The sequence below is a fragment of the Haliotis rubra genome, unplaced genomic scaffold, assembly GCF_003918875.1.
Source record: "Haliotis rubra isolate DU_JTF1 unplaced genomic scaffold, ASM391887v1 Scf11, whole genome shotgun sequence".
In the NCBI taxonomy this organism is placed as follows: Eukaryota; Metazoa; Mollusca; class Gastropoda; order Lepetellida; family Haliotidae; genus Haliotis; species Haliotis rubra.
Window position 1 is genome coordinate 3,547,952 of NW_025765003.1, and position 26,034 is coordinate 3,573,985.

The 26,034-nt window shown below is 40.9% G+C and overlaps 2 protein-coding genes and 1 pseudogene across 5 annotated transcripts in view; all 3 read right to left on the reverse strand.

Annotated features, from left to right (window-relative positions):
* Positions 1–4,919, reverse strand: part of LOC124284869 (mitochondrial calcium uniporter regulator 1-like) — a 31,591-nt gene extending 26,672 nt beyond the window's left edge. For all 4 annotated transcript variants that reach the window (XR_006900663.1, XR_006900664.1, XR_006900662.1 and 1 more), the window contains exons 1-3: positions 4,592–4,919; positions 2,782–2,898; positions 879–1,084 (exon numbers count right to left, since the gene is read on the reverse strand). Coding sequence is in view for 1 of the 4 variants with exons in the window: in XM_046720994.1 (XP_046576950.1) it covers positions 879–1,084; positions 2,782–2,898; positions 4,592–4,841 (573 nt within the window). In the remaining 3 variants the exon portion in view is untranslated. The remainder of the gene's footprint in view (positions 1–878; positions 1,085–2,781; positions 2,899–4,591) is intronic.
* LOC124285745 lies at positions 1,127–1,252 on the reverse strand (annotated as a pseudogene).
* A 5,244-nt stretch (positions 4,920–10,163) lies between the features above and the next one.
* On the reverse strand, positions 10,164–17,724 carry LOC124284880 (ubiquitin-conjugating enzyme E2 C-like). The gene is made up of 5 exons (XM_046721015.1): positions 17,520–17,724; positions 16,119–16,146; positions 12,657–12,743; positions 11,564–11,768; positions 10,164–10,579 (listed from the first exon to the last, which is right to left on the reverse strand). The coding sequence occupies exons 1-5, from the start codon at positions 17,618–17,620 to the stop codon at positions 10,458–10,460; spliced, it is 543 nt and encodes a 180-aa protein (XP_046576971.1). The 5' UTR covers positions 17,621–17,724; the 3' UTR covers positions 10,164–10,457.
* Between the last annotated feature and the right edge of the window lie 8,310 nt (positions 17,725–26,034).

A 26,034-nucleotide genomic window follows, 5' to 3' on the forward strand; every position in this document is an offset into this window, starting at 1 on the left:
TGTCTGGTTGTTGCGTAGCGAGGAGAACTCACTCTTCTCACGTGACTCACCTCTGTCTGGTTCGCGTGGCGTGGAGAACTCACTCTTCTGCTACGTGACTCACCTCTGTCTGGTTGCGTAGCGTGGAGAACTCACTCTTCTGCCGCGTGACTCACCTGTCTGGTTGCGTAGCGTGGAGAACTCACTCTTCTACCACGTGACTCACCTCTGTCTGGTTGCTCAGTGAGAAGAACTCACTCTTCTGCCATGTGACTCACCTCACTCTGGTTGCATAGCGAGGAGAACTCACTCTTCTGCAACGTGACTCACCTCTGTCTGGTTGCGTAGCGTGGAGAACTCACTCTTCTGCCATGTGACTCACCTGTGTCTGGTTGTGTAGCAAGGAGAACTCACTCTTCTGCCATGTGACTCACCTCTGTCTGGTTGCGTAGCGTGGAGAACTCACTCTTCTGCCATGTGACTCCACCTCTGTCTGGTTGGCGTGGCGTGGAGAACTCACTCTTCTGCCCGTGACTCACCTCTGTCTGGTTGCGTGGCGTGGAGAACTCACTCTTCTGCCACGTGACTCACCTCTGTCTGGTTTAAGCAGGAGAACTCACTCTTCTGCCCGTGACTCACTTCTGTCTGGTTGCGTAGCGTGGAGAACTCACTCTTCTGCCACGTGACTCACCTCTGTCTGGTTGCGTAGCGTGGAGAACTCACTCTTCTGCCACGTGACTCACCTCTGTCTGGTTGCGTAGCGTGGAGAACTCACTCTTCTGCCACGTGACTCACCTCTGTCTGGTTGCGTAGCGTGGAGAACTCACTCTTCTGCCACGTGACTCACCTCTGTCTGGTTGCGTAGCGTGGAGAACTCACTCTTCTGCCACGTGACTCACCTCTGTCTGGTTGCGTAGCGTGGAGAACTCACTCTTCTGCAACATGACCATGTCCTTCTTCACCGAGGAGATCTCTGCCATGAGCTTCTGGACCCGGATCTCCTGCTCCGACTTGCTGATCATGTGGTTAGATTGGTGCTGGATGGTCGTGTTCACAATCTCTACCAGACAACTCGCCACCGCTTCAGACTGTTCACGAGTAAATCCTTATACAGAAACAACAGAAACAACACCTGATAATCACAACATCCACATTCACTCTATACTGGTTTAATGCAGGATTCCATATCGTCTTCGTGGTTTGGTAGACTGTCAGTATACCAGAAGTCATGGCAAAGCATACTTTAGAAATGATCCCTGAAAGTATGATGTGCTCAGTGGGAAAAACTTCTCATCTCTGCAAACAAAGGTTTTTGAAGTTAACATTGCATTTGATGTCATAATGAAAAACTAATCATTAAAGTTTCTTCCTCTCTGTCAGTCCTGTTATCAGTGAAATACAAGGCATACCTACAAAGTTGAAACATAAGCTATAACTGTCACAACTTGAACTTGGAAACCTGTAAATCCAGTTTGGGAATTTGGTAAAACATTCCATTCAGCGTTGATGCCTACCATTGGCCTCTGAGTAAGTCCAGATACATCTCTGCCAATGGTGAAAGTTTTAGAACTTACTGTGTCAAAAATGTGAGTGAACATGATTTTATGCTGCTTTTTGCAATATTCCAGCAATATCACAACTGGGAACACCAGAAATGGGCTTCGCGCATTGTACTCATGTGGTATTCGAACCCTGGTCTTCGGTGTGACAAGTGAACGCTTTAACGACTAGACTACTCCCCCACATCAACATAAGGTGTATTTGTTTCTGTCCTTCAGCTGACAGGCAATACTGGCTACTACTGCAGCTAGCAATACATCTCTGCCAATGGTGAAACTTTTAGAACTTACCATGTTTAAAATGTGAGTGAGTTGTGTTCATGCTGCTTTTAGCAATATTCCAGTAATATCACTACAGGGAACACCAGAAATGGGCTTCACACATTGTACCCATGTGGGGATTGAAATTTATAATCAGGGATTGAGCACTAGTGGACAAACAAAAACATTTTCAACAATTTTCACTTGACAGTTATACTCCTCGTGTGCTGCTGTATTGTGTACGAAATGATTTAAATACACGGAAAATATGGACTGTCATGTAAATTATTGGTCTTACATGGTGTGCTTATAAAGATTATTATTATTATTATGCAATATTTATTTAGCGCACATATCTAGTGCTTGCTCAAGGCGCTGGTATTTTTCCCTCGATCATTGGATGTCAGTCTCAACGGCACATTGTTATCAATCTCAACTCCCTGGGGAGTATACAACTCTTGCAGCCACTAGGCGCACCAAGTTATTGTGGCTTTCCCATCCTAACGAGTACCCATTCACAGCTGGGTGGACTGGGACACATAGTCACAGTACTTTGTCCAAGTTCACTGCACGTTGCTGTACCCGCAACTAGGTGTTTGCACATATTCATGTGGCCACCATCTGGTCATACACCAACCGATTCGTGGGTTCTTTTAAGTGCACAGGGTTATGTACTGTACACTAGGGGTTGTGACAACACTGAAAGAGTATGCACACAAAGTTGACTCCAAGGTTTTTTACACCCGGTCACAGGTGGGCTCGATCCCAACACCTCAACCTCGTTGGATCATTAGCCTGGTGCCTTAGCCAGCTCGTCCACCGCGCCCCACATTAAATTAAATACAGGCTTGTGTATAAGTCAGTCAGGGCACTCGTAAGAGCAAAGCGCTTCATACAGAGAATATGGTATGTCATGTTTCCTCCTCTTGTGACTATGGGGTTTTTTTCTTGAGGAAGTTTACGTTAAGTGAAAATTACACACCCTTCTCTTCCAGCTTCTTGACAAGCTCCATTGTGTTGAAGAAGTAGATCTCTTTGACTGTGGAGGGGTCCACGTGCCATACATTGTAAGCCACCGGACGCAGTATGTTGGAGCCTTCTGAGAACATGACACAGAACATGCTTGATTTGAGTCTGATGTTTAAATCCTAGTTTCACAATGTTGCAAGTATCCCCAAAACAGTGATTGTATGGAAATACATAACTATAAAACAAAGAAATCGAAACTGGTTCTTTGGTGTGACGAGTGAATGCTTAAACCACTCGGCCAAACCACCGGATCCTGTTTTCAGTAAAATTAACGTTTATTTCCACGAAACCATAAAATAAGTAATTACTTTTTAACACAAATGGGCAAACGTTTCAATACACTCGGGAAATCATGATACATATGACACAGATTTGGGGATGAATGTCAGGCTCTGAACAATGCTACATTCTCGACAACTGAGTTTTGAGTTAAAGCAAACAAACCACTGGCTATTGTGTAAATTTCATAAATAGGAAGCTTAGGGACTGTTCATAATTTAGGCTAGGGGTGTGTGATGATGATGATGATGATGATATATATGGAGAGGCATGTACAGTGTCAATGAACCCCTAAGATTTATGTGCAAAGTGAGTGACCTCCCTGCATGTCATGTACGAAATCAATTTTGTCAATCAAAATCAAGATAATTTTTAAGCATAATATTTTAACATTTTTATGTACAAAATTGCTGACCCTCTAGTACATGTGTACAAAATTGATGACCCCCTTCCTCCCAAAAACAAAATGGGTGACCCCCCTTAAAATCATCATCACCCCGCGTAGTCCTAAATTAAATTTACCCCCTATCCCAGAGTTAAGTTGAGCAGCCACACAAAGAGATGCTCAAATGAAATCCTGTTGAACACCATCGATGATAAACGACAGGTTATATTAAAACATACTGAATGTATTCAACACACGATGCCACAGGTCTGCCACCTGTCTCATAAATACACTAACTCACTTATCAATGCATTCACTGGTGTTTGCCCTTGCAGTAGAAAACATACTGCCATATCACATTCTGATTTAGGCAGTAAACTGTGTAATGGAAATAGCACTGCAATTATCAACCATAAGTACTCTAAATGACGCTCCCATTGTCATGTATTTCAACATGGCCTGACAGATTAGAGACAGCCTCAGTTTATTAACTGCTTACTTACATTGATTGAGTAAATTTACTTGACACAACATCAGCAATTTTGCAGCTATTCACTGGCAGCATAATGTAAAATTGACGTGTAAGATATCAAGCACAGTGTTTTACATGACAAAGAAATGTATCACTGGTTACACAAATGAAGCAAAATATTCTGTGACATTACATGAATAGTAATAATCATTGTATTTGATTGACAAGAAATGTGATGGTCCTGGCAGTTTTCAAACCTTGTCAATCTCATAATTAAAAACAAAACACTGCTCATCCAGAGTGAATATCTGCTGATTAAATTCAATAAAGGCCTGTGTATACCGTAATCGTTTGGACCTACGTATAAATTATTCATGACACAGATGTTAACACTCGCATTGACTTTAATTTGATGATTAATGCCATGACTAACAATATATGCTAAAAAACCTCAATACATTAATGTAGAAAATGTTCTCATTCATAATAAATTTCAATAATTAAAAGAATTTCACGGTTATGAGCATAATCATTAGCGCATGACAAATCTCTTAGTAAGATTGCATCATACTGCTCATCAACACATTTTTCGTTGAAATTTGGATGACTGCTGAGCTGACAATTTACCTGTGCTTTCAGAAACTTCTTGTGTCTCTGTACTATCGATCTTCGAAGCACCTGTCCCTCTGGGAGTGACCTCTACCGCAGCTACAGCTTGGGGCTGGTTGAGAAACGGCTCGGACTGTTGCGAAGCTGCTTCAATTGGAGTTTGAGATCCTTTGCCGTGAACCCTTCTACATGATCTGGGTAGATTCTGTGCCTCAAGAAGTAATGACATGTGCCTTCTACAAAGCCTCATCATTGACATTCCTCTCATGACTCTCGGAGTCTTGAAGCAACAATCGTTTATTCTCGAACACTGGTTTCTGTTTTCCTTACACTTGATTTAGAGTTACCTGCCCCTTTTGACAAATTCATGACGAGATATGTGAAAGAAGTTCATGTAAAATCATGGATGTCAGTTTCACTTCCGCTGGCCTCAATATATCTGGTTAGGGACTCACATTTATGGTATATCAGTTGAATGAAACTAAACAGATGACATTGAAATGACCTGTTGCATGTAGAAGTTAAGATGTCATTCCTTGTGTAAATAATCTTTACAAATTACATCACAAAACCTGATGAGGTAATTTGTGAAACTTTGTTACCAAAGACAATGCTCCGAGCAGCTGGTTTTAAATACTCCATTCATACGGTGGCTAAATGTTAGGCAGGCTGGACTTGGTTGTTTTACACTGCACTGGTGTCTCTAAATAATTGAGTCTGGACCAGACAATCCGGTGATCAACAGCATGAGCATCAATCTATGCAGTTTGGATACAATGATGTGTCTACCAAGTCAGCGAACCTGACCATCCGATCCCCTCAGTTACCATTTACGACAAGCATGGGTTACTGAAGACCAATTCTAACCCTGATCTCCATGGGTTAGGCACCCAGGAATCCAGTTTGGGAACTGATCACTGATTCTACCATGACTTCAGTAAACACTGGATTGTGATTGGTTAATTAAAGTCATTCAGAGGTATATAATCACGTTATACAGGTCTCTGTTTCCCTTGCGCAATCATACATGGTTTACGGTAATGCACTATTTTTGTCTGCCCACCAACATGGCGGACACCGAACAACCTTCCGATGCATCGATAAATTACGGCGATTTTGCTGTCGGAAATTACACATGTCTTTAAAGATGGATTTAGCGATGACGGGCTCGACTCACTACTTGCGTAAATCACAGCAATAGGTGTTTATACATACAAAAGTACTTCGAAAGCATGGAAACAAATATTCAGTCGAACAAGATCAAAACATCGTCTGCTTTCCGAATAAAAATTCAGCAAAAATAAATATGTTTACGTTGATTCTATGTTATGTCAGAATAGATCCAGCAATTGACTGCTACAAAATTTCCGTGTTAAATTTATTATCAGCTTTCGTCAACGATATCGCCACTGATCTTGATCCGGTAACGGAGGATGCATTAACATCGAACGCCGAAGAAATTTTAGATTCTAATGCCTTCCGTCCACATAAATAAACAGTTGGGTTATCAATTCAAACAAAATGATATTTTTAAATTTGTACTGTTTCAAATTTAGCGGTAGTAAAACACAATTAGATCTACAGAATCTGCAAACCGTTCTGTTTCGCCCAACAACATATTTTTTCTAAATGTATAATATCGTTGAAAAGTTATTTAGCTTAGTCATGATCCCTCTTATCCATTACACTGCTTGATCTAAAGTAGTCTATTAAAGTATAATTAATTACCTTACCGTGTTTATGCCAGAGGTACACCCTCGTGTCCTGATCCATCCTTTCGGAAATATCACCACAAATCTGGCTCTTTGTCAACAGACTCGCGAACATGCCAGCCAATCCGATTCAATTTGAATTCACTACACTTTGAAGCCACTAGGTCACAAAACACTTTCCAAAATGTAGAAAATAATATCCGTAGAATCGAATTTGAGCACAAAGTACACACATGAGTGTGTAAGAGTCACCACAGCTGTCGCACGCAGACGTAGAGGTGCGTGAAATCGTCAAGTTGACAGGGCGCAAAATTCAACAGTATCTAAATTCGGTACAACACGGACTTTTCGTTACAGCAAAAGCCCCCCCCTACCCTTAAATTTTGTACCAGTACCAGTAATTAGATATCAAAGACTATCTCAGTCATACAATCAGGTTAACCTTGCGCAAACTGTCAGTGGCTCTCCTGTCGCATCTTTCCAAATGTAAACAATGACTTCGAGAAAAGGTCAAGGCCATGAGGTTGCTGCCACTATTCTGGTGGGGAAAGGGTCTACGGTGGAATTTTCAAATGTGAACCAAGCTTTTTTAAACTTATTTGATATATGTTTTCCAACTTATCAGTTAATGATTGGTGATTGATGCATTGAAAAAACAAAACGTGATTTGTTAATACTGAATCTGGAGTTTGTTAGTCATTGACGGTTTGCCACCAAACACCCCGTTTCGGGCGATACCACGTGAGATTGGAATGCGAGGCCGCTTCACGTATTGACTCGTAACCAAAGAAAGAGCTCCACCTGAAATTGTTCATAAAATTGTCATGGTAGAATGGAGATAAACCTATTGTGTTGGAAAATCAGGTATATAACGAAATTATAATAGCTCTAAATTGTTCATTTAAAACCTCACGCTACGCGTTCGGTTTTAAATGAAATTTAGAGCTATTATAATTTCGTTATATACCTCTGATTTTCCCACACAGTAGGTTTATCTCCTAATTATACAAGATGAGGTTGAAGGCACTTGGGAATATTTTACATTTGGTGACCCATCCACTCAAAATATATAATGTTAAAATTTACAGATCTTGTATCTGACACATCACAAATGTCTCAAGCACTCTCCACTTCTCTTGCGAGCATGGGAGCAGGTGTCCTAATGGTGACTTGTTTGGTGTTTAACACCGCACTCAGCAATTTTCTAACTGTATGACGGCAGTCTTTAAATAACAGTCTGAACCAGACAGTCCAGTGATTGACATCATGGGCAAGGATCTAAACAATTGGGATACTATGACATGTGTCAACCAAGTCAGAGAGAGTGACCACCTGATCCCTGTTTACGCCTTATACAAGCATGGATTGCTGAAGACAAATTCTAACCCAAGTGCCTAATGGAGAATACTACAGGTGAGTGAGTGAGTTGGGTTTTACGCCGATTTTAGCAATATTCCAGTGAGTGAGTGAGTTTAGTTTTACGCTGAACTCAGCAATATTCCAGCTATATGGCAGCGGTCTGTAAATAATTGAGTCTGGACCAGACAATCTAGGGATCAACAGTATGAACATCGATCTACGCAATTGGGATACGATGTGTCAATCCAGTCAGCAAGCCTGACCACCCGATCTCGTTAGTCGCATCGTACGACAAGCATGGGTTACCGAAGATCAATTCTAACCTGGACCTTCACAGGTCAGCAATATTCCAGCAGGGGACACCAGAAATGGGCTTCACACATTGTGCCCAGGTGGGAAATCGAACCCGGGCCTTCGGCGTGATGAGTGAACGCTTTAACCACTAGGCTACCTCACCGACCTGAATACTACAGGCATTCTCGGCAAGAGTTAAAAAGAGATGACAATATCAGTTCATCATTTGATCTATCAAGCATCTGGCTGTATTACAATAAACATTCACATAGGAGGACCCAGAGGGGGGATGGATGCACCACCCCACCCCCTTTTGTCCTGAAACTTTATTATATGACTATTGAAACGCTTGTGAAAACGGTTGAAATGAAGAAAATCCTCTACACGATCACCAGTCTTCCAGCTACTTGACTTGAGACATTTAAGTGCAGCCAACAAAACCAACAAAAATAAGTTATTTACAGTTGTTTATTCCTCAGCTGTTGACAGCACATGCACATAGAAAGGGCGATCACAAAAATCTTGTAATTCACCATCATAAATACAGTAAACTTAACATATACACATACAGAAACAGGTCACTAGACTAGTCCATGGAGTGAGTGAGGGAGTAGGGGTTTGTGTCAGGTTTAGCAATAATCCATCCATATTAAGGTCAAGGAGCCTGAAATATATTTTACACATTCTATCCATGATAGGCTGAGTTTGGTTTTATGCCGCTTTTAGCAATATTCCAGCAACATCACCGCTGGGGGACACCAGAAATGGGCTTCACACATTGTACCCATGTGGGGATTCGAACCCGGGTCTATGGCGTGACGAGCCAACGCTTTAACCACTAGGCTACCACACCGCCCTCCATGATAGGAATGCTATGCTACAACCACAATGCCAAGACATTGCCTCTCATGGACATAGAGATGGAACAATCACCGAGCCATCATGCCATGATCAACAGTGCTCAGGGGACCAGAAATTAACAATGTATCTGTTTTTGTATCCAGGTAAGAACAATGCTGGTGGAAACTCTGAAGCGATGCATGTCACAGACATTTAGCTCTTCTGAGAAATCCACCAGCATTGTACACTGTGAATATAGCAGGGATAATGTTTAGAGTAAATCTTAAAGCTTAAACTTAACTGCTATGGGTTGCTACTCAGCAGAGAGTACAGTTTTATCACCATGTGTCAACATTATGTGGGTATACACTCGAAATGATGCAGGTCACAGACGTTGACCACTTTGGTGAAACCCACAAACAGGGGAATGGTGCTGGACGGACCAAGAGTCATAATAAGGCTGAACATGAGGATCAAATACATCATCACAGGATTCTGTCACTACTCCCTGAACTATTTCCACGCTATGGCAGACTGAGACCTCAATTCTGTGTGTATACATGTAGACACATTATGACAAACAATAAATAGTCCACTGACAAACAAGTATCATCTCCTCTACAGGCCATCTGTGAAAGAACAGATGAAACTATAGCGCTGGAATTTTTGTGTGTTCTTAAAGATGAAAATCATAGAAAATTGGGAATTACGATCATCAAGATGTCACACTGATAAATATTAGAAAATGTCTTCAGTGTATAAAAATGATTTCCACAAATTGGTGAAGAGAAAAACATAGCAAAATCAATTATGTGCACCAATAATAACGATGATCTTGCCAAGGATATTTGAAGCTAACAGTTATTTAGCTGAGGTCAAATAATGTGTTGCTAAGCAACATGGTACAATAAGTACTAGTATATAAAGGGGCTTCAAGCACTTTCTTTATACAAATTCTTTATAATATTCTGTTCACAAGAAATACACCCAGCACCATATTCCTGAATTTTTTTTTAGAAAACATTAAAACCAACAAATTATTTTTGTAGCAACATGACACTAAAGAGTAATCTTATTTCACAATGTACTTAATCAAGAATTTAGAATTAGATGATATATGGAGAAAATATGTAAAATAATCATAAATTTTCCGAACAATGTTTCAAGGACCTAAATCACAACAGCATTGGGATAACCAGTAATGAAACCAGAAGTCTCATACAGGACTATAACAGGCTCATACTGCACATAGAGATAAGGCATGTTGTCAGGCAACATGGGGGTGAGAATGTTGTGTAGTCTGGCACCATGGACATGGGAATGTGTTGTATGTAGTCCCTCATGGACGTGAGGGATGTGTTATTCGTCATAAGTGTGAGAATGTTGGGTGTTGTCAGGCAACACTGAGGTGAGAATATGATGTTTTCAGACAACATGGAGGGGTGAATGTGTCATCTATGTAAGACTGTTGCCTGTCGTCAGGTAACACTTATATATATGTTGGGTGTTGTCAGGCAACACTGACGTGAGAATGTTGTGTTGTCAGGCAACACTGACGCGAGAATGCTGGGTGTTGGAAATGTATGCTGTAAGACTACAAAGGTGGAATGGGTGGAGGAGAGGCAGAGTGAAGGGTATCGAGAGGTGGTAAACCAGGGGCAACACTACATGTGATCTTGTCATGAGCTCTGCTTGCTGCGGACATCCCGGTCATAATTCTCCAGCAGGTATTTCTTGTAGGCTGTTTGATTATGCCACAAATCAGCTGCGTGGCTGTTCAGGGGGCTGTCAATGTTGGGTTCTGAAATAAAGACCAAACGGTTTTATCCACTGTTCACTGCCTTAATTTCAAATTTTAATCCTTGCTACACAAAAGGTTTTACAATGCCATAATCCATTACTTCCCATGTTGAAGTCACAGCATTTGATGATAACGCAGAAATACATTTGGCACAAGCAATTATCGATCTCAGATTCCTGGCAAGGAATGCAACTCTGCACAGTGTATTGTGGCTCTCGAGGCACAATATGAGCACCTCCGTTCTCTTTAAGAATATTCAGACCTGTAAAGAGGTACTTTGAACTGAAGTTTGGTATGTCGTCATCGTCATACTGTAATCGTATATATTTTCACGGGTGCAATTTTCGAGGAAAGTTCACAAAAGACCTGTTAGCGCAGTTGTTTTTCGCGCATTTCAAACACCTGCGTGTTGGTATCCATCACAAAGTTTTCACAACCAATAGACATGCAGTGATCAACGCTAGCCGCCATAATTGAATCGTGTTTATTAAAACAATCAGAGAGAGGTGGGATTATACTTGTGTCAACATGACAACACCTGTCCCAGTAAGCATGGTAAGTGAGGTAAGTGAGCTTCGTTCATTTTGTGAATATGAGTAATCAGCTATCAATTAACTGACAAACTGATAACAAACATTTGCTGATTGTGATCTCTATTACTAGTATAGATGCCTCTATTCCTTTATATATTGTTTTGATGATGTTATCTGAGAGAATAAACAAATTGCATGTTGTTCCCAATGAGTATTTGTCATGACTTGACCATGAATATTTGGCTCGGTATGATTATTGAAGCACGATCATTTTGCGCTAAAAGCGTGAAAATTAATCCCACACGAAAATAACTACGATTACAGTATTTTGTAAAACAACTGTAACGTGTTCATATTCAATGACTGACTTTGTGGAAAAAAACAACGAAACCTAACAATCAACTTGCGGATAAGAACACCGAAATCGTCTCCATCATGATGTGCTACTTACCACCAAGCAGGCTCTGTATGGACAGCAGGATGGTTCGGACATCGTAGAGAGCTGACCACTTCTCCTTGAGGATATCAAGACAGATGTTGCCATGGGTGTCCACGTTCGGGTGGTAACAAGGAGTATCAAACTTGACGGTTGGAGGTTTGTATGGATAACCACTTGGAAATACCAACGACAACTTGTACTTCAGTCCATCGTATACCTACAGAAACATGAATAATGAATGAGTGAGTATGGTTTTACGCCTCTTTTAGCAATATTCCAGCAACACCGCAACAGGGGGATACCAGAAATGGGCTTTACACATTGTACCCATGTGGGAAATTGAACACCAGCCTTTGGCGTGATTAGCGAACGCTTAAACCACTATGCTACCCCACTGTCCTGAATAATCAATGACATACATTAGTAATAGTATATAGTGTATTTCATGCTTTCCACATAATTGAGGTCATTGCCTGCAAAGTTGACAGAAATCATCAGGGGTTTGACAGGGAATTTATCAGGTTTATGTCCATGTACCATATTCAAACATGGCTAGTGGCCAAAAAAGATATAAGATTTGAAACGAAACTGGTAAAGGTTCCTAAGTCTCATAATAATAAATTAATGCATATATAAACAATTCTGTTTACATCCCTGCATATACTAGTACCAGGGACTTATCGAGGGACTGTAAGCAAGCAAGCGTGTTCAAAATTTGGTTTGCTTTTAAGTATTTGATAGAACAGGACAGTTTCAGTATGTGGGTGAATAGTGAGCTTGTACAAATGATGTATAGTTAATGGACAGGGTAGTCAAGAATAATTCAAAACATGGTTGGCATGTGTCATAATAGTCTCTGAGCCACATTATTTTCCCTTCCGCCCAGCCCTTTCTGCAATGCAAAAGCTGTAGATGTAGCAAGTCTACATTTCCTCAGGTTCAGGAGCTTGCTGAGTTTTTTTCTTGTATCAGAATTATATATATTCAGAGAGTACTTGTGTAAACACACCACCACACTCGAAATGTTATGGAGTGTCAGTAAAATCTACTGAAATTAACACATAACAATGCACAGCCTGTGGAACCAGATTTTTGCCAGACTTACCGTTCCAGTACCACCTTCAATGGTGCCAACCCAACAGAAAAGATTGTCACCATCTGGAAATGCTGACACACCAGGCTCTCCTGATTTCTGTAAGTGGAAAAAGTGAAGGATTATTATCAGTACATAAGAGTGAGTGAGTTTAGTTTTACGCTGCACTCAGCAATATTCCAGCTATATGGCGGTGGTCTGTAAATAATTGAGTCAAGACCAGACAATCAGTGATCAACAGCATGAGCATCGATCTGCGCAAATTGGAAACCGATGACATGTGTCAACCAAGTCAGCGAGCCTGACCACCAATCCGTTAGTCGCCTTTTACGACAAGCATAGTCGCCTTTTGTGGCAAGCATGGGTTGCTGAAGACCTATTCTACCCCGGATCTTCATGGGTCATCAGATCATGAGAACTGTTGTTCACCAGGGGTGATGCATGGAATTTAAGGAAGAAGATCCTCAGTGGACATTTGATATTAAACAGAAACACAGCAATATTCCAGCTGCATGATACACAATTTAAACCCAGATCTTCACAGAGGCACATGCTTTGTAGATAATCCCTGGGTATCCCGAGTAGGATGGTAAGGCCAAAAAAAATAAATGTTGTGGTTCCGATTTCCTACATTTCAGAACTAGGGTAGGTAGGTAGGTTTTAATTTTTTTTGTGCAAAATATTTTTACATTACTCATGTGTCAGAAAATAAATTTAATTTATTATGTGGTGAGTAAAATTGTTAGGCTCGGCGGGAATATTTAGGGTCGGTCGGTCAATCGGAACCACAAGCCTTTTTTTTTTAGGCCTAATGACATACATTTAAGGATTCAAGTTCGTCACCTAGAAGACAGTGCCTCATGTGACCACATGTCTTGCTGCATGAAGTGCTTGATGGAAAAATTGGCTCACATGGGGCTGGGTATTGGCAAATAAATTGTATTGCAATATATTGCGATTCAGGTACCTGATTTGCGATACGTATTGTGATATATTGGGAACAAATGTGTTTGACAGTGAGTGACACTAATTGTGCATGTCAATCCTATTTTCTACAGAGCTACAGATAACTGTTTGGGTCATTGAGTTATGTACTTGCTTGTGTTCACTTCAATTGGGTGTCCTAATTTTCGTTTGAGTAATCAAATAAATTGTACCCACCTCACTCAAACTCGGTTGGGTATTTTGCCATTTTCCATTAATTGTAAAATATGATAAAGTTTAAATGTTGGTCTTTGTTATTTGTATTTGATCTGTAATATGAGAAACGGCAAGAAAGACCGCAAGTTGTCAAGTTCATGTGTTGAAATAGAATCTCTCCATATACTTCAGTTATTTTATCTATCTACCGGTATGCAAGCTAAGATAAAATGTATTGAGTATTCAGTATTAATGGACAAAGATTCAAGCATACCTGTACACAAAAGTCTCAAAAGGAATTGAGTTCTCACATAAATATTTGCGTAATTTACGCTGATACGCAGCTTATCTGTACCTCTGTTCCTACACTGTAAGTCTGTAAACATATATGATATGGTTCTGATAACAGCAATCTCAAAATTTGGTTGCATAGTCCGGCATTCTATTTTCTTTTTCATCAAAGTTATAGTATTACAGTTGGCCATTTTGTCATTGAATAATGAAGGAAAACATTTGTTGTGAATGAAAGTTAGTGTAGATTTTAATTTAAATCTTAAATATAATCACAATAACTTCATATATGTTCTTTATCCAGTATACCGGTTCTCAGAAAAACATATTGCAATACGTATCATTTGAAAAGTGTATCGTGTAAGGCTGTTACGATTCACTCGCATATTCAGGGAATCGAACCGTAGCCCTTCATGAATTCAATTTGTTATTCGTGGCCACCAGAACCGAATATTCATGAATATTTACAATATTTTTAAAGGTGTCCGTTTTACTTGAACCCTTATGTCCTTTTTCAAAATGAGATATGCAAGAATGAAATACTGGTATGTACTAGCCTTGTAGTAGCCCAAGTCATGTTAGTTTTCCAAGGCCGCATATGTTACTGTCAGCTATAACTATTAGATACCAAATTTGAGTGTCATGAGATCACTGGTTATTGCTGTGACAAATTAACACTGTCAACATGGGCATTCAATATTGTGCATCAATCACTTAACTTCAATATTATATTCATGAATAATTATTTGTATTCGTTACCCAATATTCGTGATACGTATCATATTCGCCACATAGTGTATTCGTTACAGCCCTAGTAGCGCGATATACTGGTATACTTGGTAATACTGTGCAGCCCTACTGTCTTCATCAGCTGATGAATGTCAACTAATACAACTTTGAGCTTTATATGTATTATGTATCGTATGTTACATGTATCATAACAAAACAATCCGTTCAAACAACATACGTAATTATTTAAAGTGAACCATTAATGCACAAACAATAAGCCATTCAAACACCATTGTTTTTGGGAAAACTCAATTCCTATTAATTATTTAAAGTGAACCTCAATAAATTGAAATGCACACACAAAAATGTCAAATCTTAGGGTACCGTGGATAGATAAAATAACTGATGTATATTGAGAGGTTCTATTTCGGGACATGAACATGACAACTTGCAGTCTTTCTTATCATTTTTCATATTACAGATGAAACATAAATAACAAACACTAACATTTAAACTTTATTATATTTTTAAAATTAATGGAAAATGGCAAAATACCCAATTGAGTTTGAGTGAGGTGAGTACAATTTATTTGGTTACTCAAAGGAAAATTAGGATACCCAATTGAGATGAACACAAGCGAGTACATAACTCAATGACCCAAAAAGTTATCTGTAGCTCTGAATGCAGGGAGTTGCGTTTGTCATGACATCCCCCAAAATCCATTCATGGTTATGGACAGCATAATCACACAACATACTGACATTGGAAAATGAACAACAGCTGGTTTGGTATTGTTCCTCTAGATGAGGTCACATGTACTGTCAATATCCCATTGTGTCCACCCCATATACATGTGACAAGGAGTGAGTGAGTTTTGTTTTATGCTGCACTCAGCAATATTCCAGCTGTATGGTGGTATATAACTGAGTCTGGACCAGACAATCCAGTGATCAACAGCATGAGCATCAATCAACACAATTGGGACACAACATGTGTCAACCAAGTCAGCGAGCCTGACCACCCGATCTTGTTTGTCGCCTCTTACGACAAGCATGGGTTCCTGAAGACCAATTCTAACCCGGATCTTCACGGATTTCATGTTACAAGGGAAAAATAAGTGTTTTCAATACGTTATGACTGACTGTCTTTTTAGCATTCTCAATACAGACAGTTATACATTTTGAGGATCACATATTTTTAAAAACTAAACATGCTAAAAAGACTCTTATAACTTATAATATGTGAGTGAATAAGCTATTCGGCATCTTATCTAAACATGTCAGCCATATTCATAGTCAACAGAGTTATACATACCAACAAGGTCATTAGTTCCTGCTGCAACCTGTAAATAAACAAGATTCATCTTGATTTTGTGCTGCTTAAGGTGAGGCACAATTGGGATCTCCCTCGCATCTATCATGTTTTTGGTTTCATTTGAATACATATTGTTTGTGGTGGAACTACACTATGCCTTTTGAAAGCTAATGAACTTATCAGTACTTTGTACTTGGGATGAATCTAGTTCATATGAATAAACGGAAAGAGTTCCTTCCGTTCCCCCAACTCTAAACCTAACCCTAAACCTAGCCCTAACTTAAATTTTGGACTTTTAATCATTTTGTGAGTTCTCTAGTAATTGTTGTGTTAAGTTTTGTTTATAATTCTAGAATATTTATACATATTATTTGGGATGGGGGAACTCTTACCGAATAAACTCGTAGACCACCCTAGGCCTACATAGAGCACACCTTGGTATAGCGCAAAGTCTTGTTATATGCTACACTAGGGATGAATCTAACGGTATCAGGTAAAATAATCCTGCGTAAGTTTCAGTTCTACACTTATTAGTTTGAAGCATAGAATTCTCTCTTAAAGTGTTCATGGGAGTTACACATCTTCTTACATTAGTAGGAGTTCATTAAGTAAACCCCACCTAATTTTTAACTATAAACTATAGTGTTTGCTCATCACAAAAATAGGCAGGGGGTACGTAAGGAACTCTTTCCCTTACATTTAGTGGTTGTTTCGGTGTAAATCTTATGGTAAGAGTTCCACCCGTAACCCCCGCTGGAAAAGTATTCTATTTATTATGATTATTTCAAGGGGTTAGGGTTTAGGGTTTAGATTCAGCATTATGTTAGGTTTTGGGTTAGGATAGGCTTTCTATAAAAGCCATCTGTTCTTACTATAAATCTTAGGAATAGAATAATAAAACGGGGGTTACGGGAGGAAATCTTTCCAATCTTATTGCTGCATATTTTCGCAATGCATCAAGGTTCTGTTGTTTCTTAGTGCAATTGTGTGAAATAAGACTCCCAATTATCAAAGATTACAACTCTTTCAATAGGAAGCCAAAATATTGAAGTCTGAGTTCATAGATTTGATGAATCAGACGAGTTGCAGATACGGTTTATCTTCATACAAGCGTGGGAAGTATATGTTGATAAACTGTGATTATTATGAGTCGATATATCGATACTGAAATTTCCAATTTGAAATCTCCAGCTTTGAAAATGAGGGAATCCTTGGTCTAAATGGATTTCATCTGCCCCATTCGTTTTCAGTAACTAGGACCTTATTTAACCAATTAAGCCGTCCTCACGATTTGTTGCAGAATGCGCACGAGGTTTCACATAAATCAATGTGGAATCGGTTTTCATTTACGAACAGAAAGAATGAACACAAATATAGAAACACTTTCAACATAAATCCTACCTTTTGGTCACTGAGTGATTATCTTTAGACGAAGGCGACGAAGACGTTTTCTCTTTATTTTTGGCGCTAGAAGAAAGTTGATCAAAAAACATGTTTGCCATCTTTGTCAAAAGCGATATGTTTTTATCAGTACTGTTCAATCAAAGCCTAACTTCGGTTTGAACTGACCACACTGCACTCTCTGGATCGACATCCAATGAAATGCTCCGATACGTTCATAAGCCAATCAACTGGCACAGTACAAAATCAGTCAAAATTTAGGGACCATTCAGTGTGCAATAAACTACATCCGGCCAATATTGCCCGAAGTGTTAATAAAATCATCACCAAAAGACGGCTGTTATCCACTTGGGACAATAAAGAGAGCGCTTGACTGACATCTAGTCTCTGAATGAACATATCTTACAGAAAAAATCAGTTCCTAAATTATAATCACAAAATATAATGAAAAGGACCCCAGAAACTTTCTTCTTTTTCAGCAACTGTGGAAATCTAGACTTGCAACATAATCTAGACTTGCATGGGCTGTCTTGGATATGTTTGTTTCAGGGTCTGTATGACAGACTAAGAGAGCGCTAACATGCGTGCCAAATTCTGATAACTACAACAGTAGGACGTAGAAAATACCCATAGCGTTCCTTTTCTTAAATTCAACGGTCCCATCATCTTTTTGTTTAGCCTTAATTATATGTATTATCTCAGCATGTTGACAACATGGGTACATATTCCGCAGATTATCCTAAGACTTTTTAGTTGGTGATCAACTAATAATGTCATGAAAGTGTCAAAGAATGAAGAATATTTGTTTTCTATAAAGTCTTACACGGGACAAGTTATATTTTTAGGAGGCTGATATATTCAAACGTTCATAGAAATATATATATAGCTTCTAATCAGCTCAAACTCCAAGTGACAAAGATGTTTGTTGTTTAACGCCGCATCCAGCTTTTTTTTACAACATTATAATACTCACATATCACAACGGCATGTGAATAATCCAGTCTGGACCAGAACATCCAGTGATTGATGTTATCCCCATGGAGTCATTAAACATCGATTTACTACACTCATGCCTCTTATGCAACTCATCTACATCCCTCAGCCAAGTCAGCGTGCCTGACCACCCGATCATCTGCATCCCACAGCCAAGTCAGCGTGCCTGACCACCCGATCATCTGCATGCCACAGCCAAGTCAGCGTGCCTGACCACCCGATCGTCTACATCCCTCAGCCAAGTCAGCGTGCCTGACCACCCGATCGTCTACATCCCTCAGCCAAGTCAGCGTGCCTGACCACCCGATCGTCTACATCCCTCAGCCAAGTCAGCGTGCCTGACCACCCGATCGTCTACATCCCTCAGCCAAGTCAGCGTGCCTGACCACCCGATCATCTACATCCCACAGCCAAGTCAGCGTGCCTGACCACCCGATCGTCTACATCCCACAGCCAAGTCAGCGTGCCTGACCACCCGCTCGTCTACATCCCTCAGCCAAGTCAGCGTGCCTGACCACCCGATCGTCTACATCCCTCAGCCAAGACCAGCGTGCCTGACCACCCGATCGTCTACATCCTACAGCCTCAGCCAAGTCAGCGTGCCCGACCACCCGATCATCTACATCCCACAGCCAAGTCAGCTTGCCTGACCACCCGATCATCTACATCCCTCAGCCAAGTCAGCGTGCTTGACCACCCGATCATCTACATCCCTCAGCCAAGTCAGCGTGCCTGACCACCCGATCATCTACATCCCTCAGCCAAGTCAGCGTGCCCGACCACCCGATCATCTACACCCCACAGCCAAGTCAGCGTGCCCGACCACCCGATCATCTACATCCCTCAGCCGAGTCAGCGTGCCTGACCACCCGATCATCTACATCCCTCAGCCAAGTCAGCGTGCCCGACCACCCGATCATCTACATACCACAGCCAAGTCAGCGTGCCTGACCACCCGATCCAGTTATTTGCCTCTTACGACTTTTTTTTAACGCCAACTCTAACCCGGATTTTCACCGAGACAGCTTCTCGGCCCAGTGGACTGAACGTCTGCCCAGCGAGCGGAAGGTCAGTGGTTCGAACATGGGTTGTTGGGATAGGCGTGATTCACTCCAACAAACATAATCTTCACCATTCCAGTCAGTCGGCAGTTGAGTAGATCATAACACATCCGGCTGCCGGAAATTAACACCAACTATTTAGTGTAGGTATTGGAATGTAGGTATTGGAATTCTTTAGCCCGCACCTCTCTTGGCAATCCTCTATTTCTTGGCTGATTCACAGGGCGGTAGGATAGCCAAGTGGCTAAAGTCGATTCTTGACATGGACGGGATCGGGTGGTCAGGCTCGCTGACTTGGTTGACACATGTCATCGGTTCCCAGTTGCGTAGATCGATGCTCATGCTATTGATCACTGGATTGTCTGGTCCAGACTCGAGTATTTACAGACCGCCGCCATATAGCTGGAATATTGATGAATGCGTCGTAAAACTAAATTCACTCACTCACTTGACATGGACACAGTACTTGAAGCCTATTTCTGGTGTTCACCGTTGTGATATACCTGAAATAGTTATAAAAACGGCATAAAAATATAATCGCTTTCTCACTCCACTGATTCAGGAGTCGTCTCGGCCATATGAAGAACGATGTCCTGTAATTGATATGCTGCTGACTTAGAAATATTATGCGGTTACTGTTATGCTATCTGTAAACTACAGACCGCCGCCATATAACTGGAATATTGCTGAGTGAGGTGTAAAACTAAACTCACTCACTCACTCATTATCTGTCAACGACAAATGAATACAGAAACGACACGTCGTGACTAAAACCTTCCTCGGTTGACCGTGGTGTTTTAACACTCTAAACGGCTTGTGCTGATAGTTTATGTGAAAAAGACGCCATCTGAGACTGTACATAGCAGCCGTGGCCACAGGTCTCTCTCTACCGTTACCCGTGAAGATCCGGGTTAAAACTGGTCTTCAGTAACCCATATTTGCCATAAAGGCGACTAACGGGATCGGGTGGTCATGCAGGCTAGCTGACAAGATTGATGCATGTCTTCGTATCCCAGTTGCGTAGATCAGTGCTCATGATGTCACTCACTGGATTCTCTGGTCCAGAATCTATCGTTTACAGACTGCCGTCACATAGCTGGAATATTGCTGGGTGCGGCGTTAAATAAACAAACCAACAACACCTTACCGTCATACATGTACCACAACATGATTCACACAGGGGCTTACCGTATGTGAACGAATGTGTGAATCGTGAAGCTTCCGCCCATTCTTCAGGTCTCTCCGATTTATTCCGATACGTTCACAATTCGTCTTGACAAGATAGAGTGTCGACAGTGTTTTAATGCAAGCAAAGCCAGATGCCGACGCGCAAAGCCCTGACTAGAAAACCTGCATGCGAGGCATCAACACGGCGCCAAAATCAATGTTGTGTGTTAAAAAGAGAAATCAGTGAAATCTCTGCATTCCAAATATGCACCCATATGCTATGTCACGTGTCTGTGAAAGCCGGTTAACGAATTAAGTGAGCTACATTAAATGTTTCTGTCTCATTATTGAAGCAAAGTGTCTTTATACAAACGGCGTTTATAACCCACACTTGATGACTTGTGCTAAAAACCTTCACGAATACAACACATCTCACTGCATCTATTGAGACTGCAAGTGAGTTAGTGAGTTTAGTTTTACGCTACACTCACCAATATGCCAGCTATATGGCGGCGGTCTGTAAGTAATCGAGGTTGGACCAGACAATCGAGTGATCAACAGCATGGGCATCGGTCTATGCAATTTGGATACGATGACATGTATCCACAAAGTCAGCGAGCCTGACCACCCGATCCCGTTAGTCGCCTCTTACGACAAGCGCGGTTTACTGAAGATCAATTCTCGCCCGGATCATAACGGGTAGAGAATGGAAGTACAACCAACTAGTGTTGCGTCTTGTGATAGTCACGCGCACGAAAATACTTACAAAATGGATTGTTTCCGCTGCTGGTCGAGGAACCACTGACGTTGCCCACAGGCGTCAGTGGTTCCAGTACTCATGATTTTGGAAAACCACTGCCATGATATGTTTGATATATATTTCCTGTGGGCCGACTTTCTTTACACCAATCGTATCACAATTGCGTATATACAGACGGATGCTAATGCCGTTGATCACTGGATTGCCTGGTCCAGACTCGATTATTTACAGACGGACGTCATATAGCCGGAACATGGCTGTTTAACCATCTCGACCTTGAGGGACCAGTGATTAGATAGTGTAATAATATATGATAACTTTTTCCTTTTTTGCTTATCATGTTCGGTGTCATAAAAAATGCGTCTTAAAAAGAAATTGTTCGGCTTCTTCTTTCACACAAACAAGAAATGTTTTTGTTATGTTGATGTCGCCAATTATTTAGAATTATTTATTTGTTTTCGTTTCGGTGAACTTTGGCTGCCAGCAACCTCTGACCCTTTTTTATATTGTGTTGTTAATTGAAAGTTGACATGACACATGATCTCAAACAAGTTTTAAATAAAATGTGGCAATCAAGCTTTTATACTGTCCTTTGACGACAGGATTTTATATCGTTTGCATATAATTGTCGTATAGTTTTCTCTGGTGACGATAAGGCTGACATATTGCTGATGTTACGGTAAATATTAATTCACTGACTAGCCCGTTTCGGTGGGATGACGCCTTGCATCCGATACAATTGGAACTCGAAATTACTTAGATAGATTCGATTTTTGTCAGTTTTGTTTAGCCCGCCTGGACTGTCCGTCGTAAGGATGACCATTCTAGTGATGCATACATCCTTTAACGCCGTTATCAGTATCAACAAAAACAAACCCGGAACCACCGTTGACCCCACACCTACGTCAGCACTTGAAATGTTTACGCCAGACAAAACACACCATGTAAACGTCCTATGGTATAAATATACCTCCAAGCGAACACATGAGCCGCGTTATCCTGTATGCTATTACTGGCTAACGCTTGGAGAAAACCTTATCTTGTAAATATTTGACGAGAAATTATTACTTCAGGCCCAACTTCCTCGTTAAGGGTAGATAAATATGTATCTCTATACAAGACGAGCAAGAATATGAATAACTTCAGCCGATGTGTTTGCCTAACATTACAAAACAGATAGTAAGTTTAAACATATTGTATGGGATTGGGTATACGTTTTCTTCCTCCTCCCAGATATTTATACAACTAATATACAATACGTAAACATTGCAGTTGGAAGAAAACAAAATCGTGAGAATGACATTCTGTTTTTTCTTGTTTTAAAGCATTTATTTTTTGGTAAAAAAATATAAGCCTGGTGTTTTTCTTTTTTGAAAAACGATCGTTCTCAGCTCTTGTCACATGGATAGAAAACGACTCGGTTCGGTTTGATCTAGACTTGCCTCGGCTTTTAGTACATATATTTCACAGCCCAGGGCCTTGATTTTCGAAGCTGTCTTAGCGCTAAGATGGTCGTAAGTGCCATACATTAACATTAACCTACGACTATCTTAGCGCTAAGAGAGCTCTGAAAATCTAGGCCCTGACGTGCGTGCCAAGAGTCATTACCTGGAGGCTTGATAACACTGATGACGTTATAGGCATGTTATTACTCTCGCTTTACTTTGACGAGACAAATCCGGTCACGATGTGCTGATAAGCGCATTATGTTGTGTACCTATACAAACGGATGTCGATGAGTTAACGATTTTGTTATTGAGTCATGTCCATCTCAGTGTAGTATCGCAGCGATACCGGTATTACATGAGTGTCGCCTCTTTATACAAGCATATGAGCTTTGGTATATTCTAACACTTATCCTCCCTGCTGTATGCAAATATTACAGGAGTAAATTTGTATTTTCTGTAAACATCAAGATATTGCGCAAAACATACCAACGCTCATTACCTTTAGCAACACCTGACCAGACCATCCTGTTTTCGGATTCTGCCAAGAAACCTGATCTCTTCTTCGTTGTCCAGCGGCAGATGGGCATGGGGAGCAGTTGTGTGAATGATACTTCACATTTCAGATATGTTTCTCATGTTGATTTACTTGTTGTTACTTAAAGAAACAGCATTGCCATTTTCTTTGCAAAGACACTGTTTCACGTTAACAATTCAATTAAACTATATAATCTTCATGGGCGAGTCCAGGAATTTTGAAAAGTGGGGGTTCGAAGCCGCTGGAACCCACCACCACCACCACAACTGGCTCCGCCAACGCAAAAAAATCTTCAATGTGGTCTTAAGTCATTTTCAAGGGGGGTGGGGGTGGGGTGTCGAACCCTAAGAACCCCCCTCTGGATCCGCCAATGATCTTTCTAATGCTCTGGAAATATATTCTCAGACGAGCTGATTACTTTTAAAGGGGTGTTTATTCTGTTGCTATTCGCCTACAGTATTTAGTGAAGGTATGTAGGCGAATTGTGAATGAGGACGAACCATGAGGTCTACGTTTCGACTACAGGATGCTAGATTCAAGCGCTACTTCGTTCAAGCATGATCCGTTATGTCAGTCCGGGGCAATGGCTATCGTCTTGTACGAGAAATATGCGAGCGCTAGGTTACAAAGGCATTCGGTTTGTAAGGACCCAGTTGGTCACCAAACAGCAATGGAATTTGACGAACAGAGAGAGTGGAAACCAGTTCAGTTGGAAGACGAAGTCTGATAACATGACGTGCTCCTTCATGGGTACAACAAGGACTGGTCGGCTCATCGTATTCGCCAACGCTCAACATAGTAACCATCGTCCCTCTACCCTCTAGGGATGAAACGTTTACCGCGGTATTAGAACCGCGGTTTTTTACCTTCGTTTCGGTATACCGTAATGCAATAAAAAAACCTCGGTATTTTCGGTATTTTCATTTTTAGTCATAACAAAGTATATTTTTTCCATGTTATTAAAACAATGTAAGGTTTGGCTCTTGTCAATATTCTGCATTATGATCATATCTCATATACCGAAACGGACCGAACCGAACCGAAGGCCTTGTACCGCAATACGTACTGTACCGTGGTAAGAGCGTACCGTTTCACCCCTACTCCCCTCTATAAAACATTTAACAACGGCGTAGTTTCAATACACTGACATTTTAAAAATAAATTCAAACGCTGAATGGACTGTGGCAAATTTCTGTGTAAGAAGAAGAAAAATTGTCTTTAGTGCCCGTTTCAACTTTTATCGAAACATTTCTGTCGAAAAACACATACTACATTAGGTTCCCTAACTTGAGTACAGTCTATACTATCGTTCGGTTTAGGGGTACCGCTGACATATACTGTGGACAGATGAACAAGCTGAAAGTGACGAGTGAGTGAGTACTAGCTGCCACTTTGAAACTATCCTAGTTATCCTATCAGGGCGTGACATCTTGATGTAAGGGGAACTGACGCAGGCCTTCAACGATTACTACTTTGGTGAAAACACTGTACGGTACAGACTCTCTAAGAAACAATCAAGTCGAATCTGGAAATCGAAACCTTAAAACCCATTTGCTGAATCCAACAGGTGTGGTCTTGATGACGAATGAATTATCTCAAATCCTATTGGGGGATTCGAATCTGCGATTATAGGATTCTGATTGTACAAATATCTGTAGTTTCTCAGCATATGCTTCGGCTTTGACCACTGTGCCACCTCTAAAGATGAATCCAATTATTTCTGTAATTTTGTTTAAATCACATGTTCTCCCAGTAAAACAAAGATCAAGGTAGATGCTTGATTGGCATTTTAGAAGATGATATTTGATGAACATAGATATTTTTCAAGTTCCTTCAAGGATTCTCTTCAAGTTTCAGGGCTTGTTCTGGCCCCATCATCAGTTACTGTTCAGTTTAACTGATGATGGGGCCCTTAGCTTCCGGTTTGAAACCCAGAAAAAGATCAAGGTGTCAGGAAGACGTCCAGTTCTTGAAGTCCTTCAAGGACTTCAAGTCCACTTCACTTCATAACATCTTAGCTTCCGGTTTGAAATTTAACAACTGTATGGCAGACTAGCTTTATCGTATTGCAGCGCTCTGGATAATTTTGACACTTATTGCAGGTGTGCGAAATAGTTTCCAAATTTTGCTAGCCAGTCGGAAAGTTACTAGCCCACACAATAATTCACTAGCCCGACTGGACATTTACTAGCGGCGGGCTATCGGGCCAGTAGCTATTTCGCACACAGCTTATTGCAGGTAAGGGAGTCAATGTCCTTCTGGGGCCAGGGATTCAGTACTAAAGGGACTCCCCTCAATACAAGGACTGCTTCAGCCCTGACATGTCTGTTTGGGGGTGGGGGGTGTTTTCCGTTTTGTTTTCCGTCCATCAGTTCTTGGTGCTTGTGGGGGCGGTGGGGTAGCCTAATGGTTAAAGCGTTGGCTCGTCATGCCGAAGACCCGGGTTCGAATCCCCACATGGGTACAATGTGTGAAGCCCATTTCTGGTGTCCCCCGCCGTGATGTTGCTGGAATATTGCTAAAAGCGGCGTAAAACCAAACTCAATCAGTC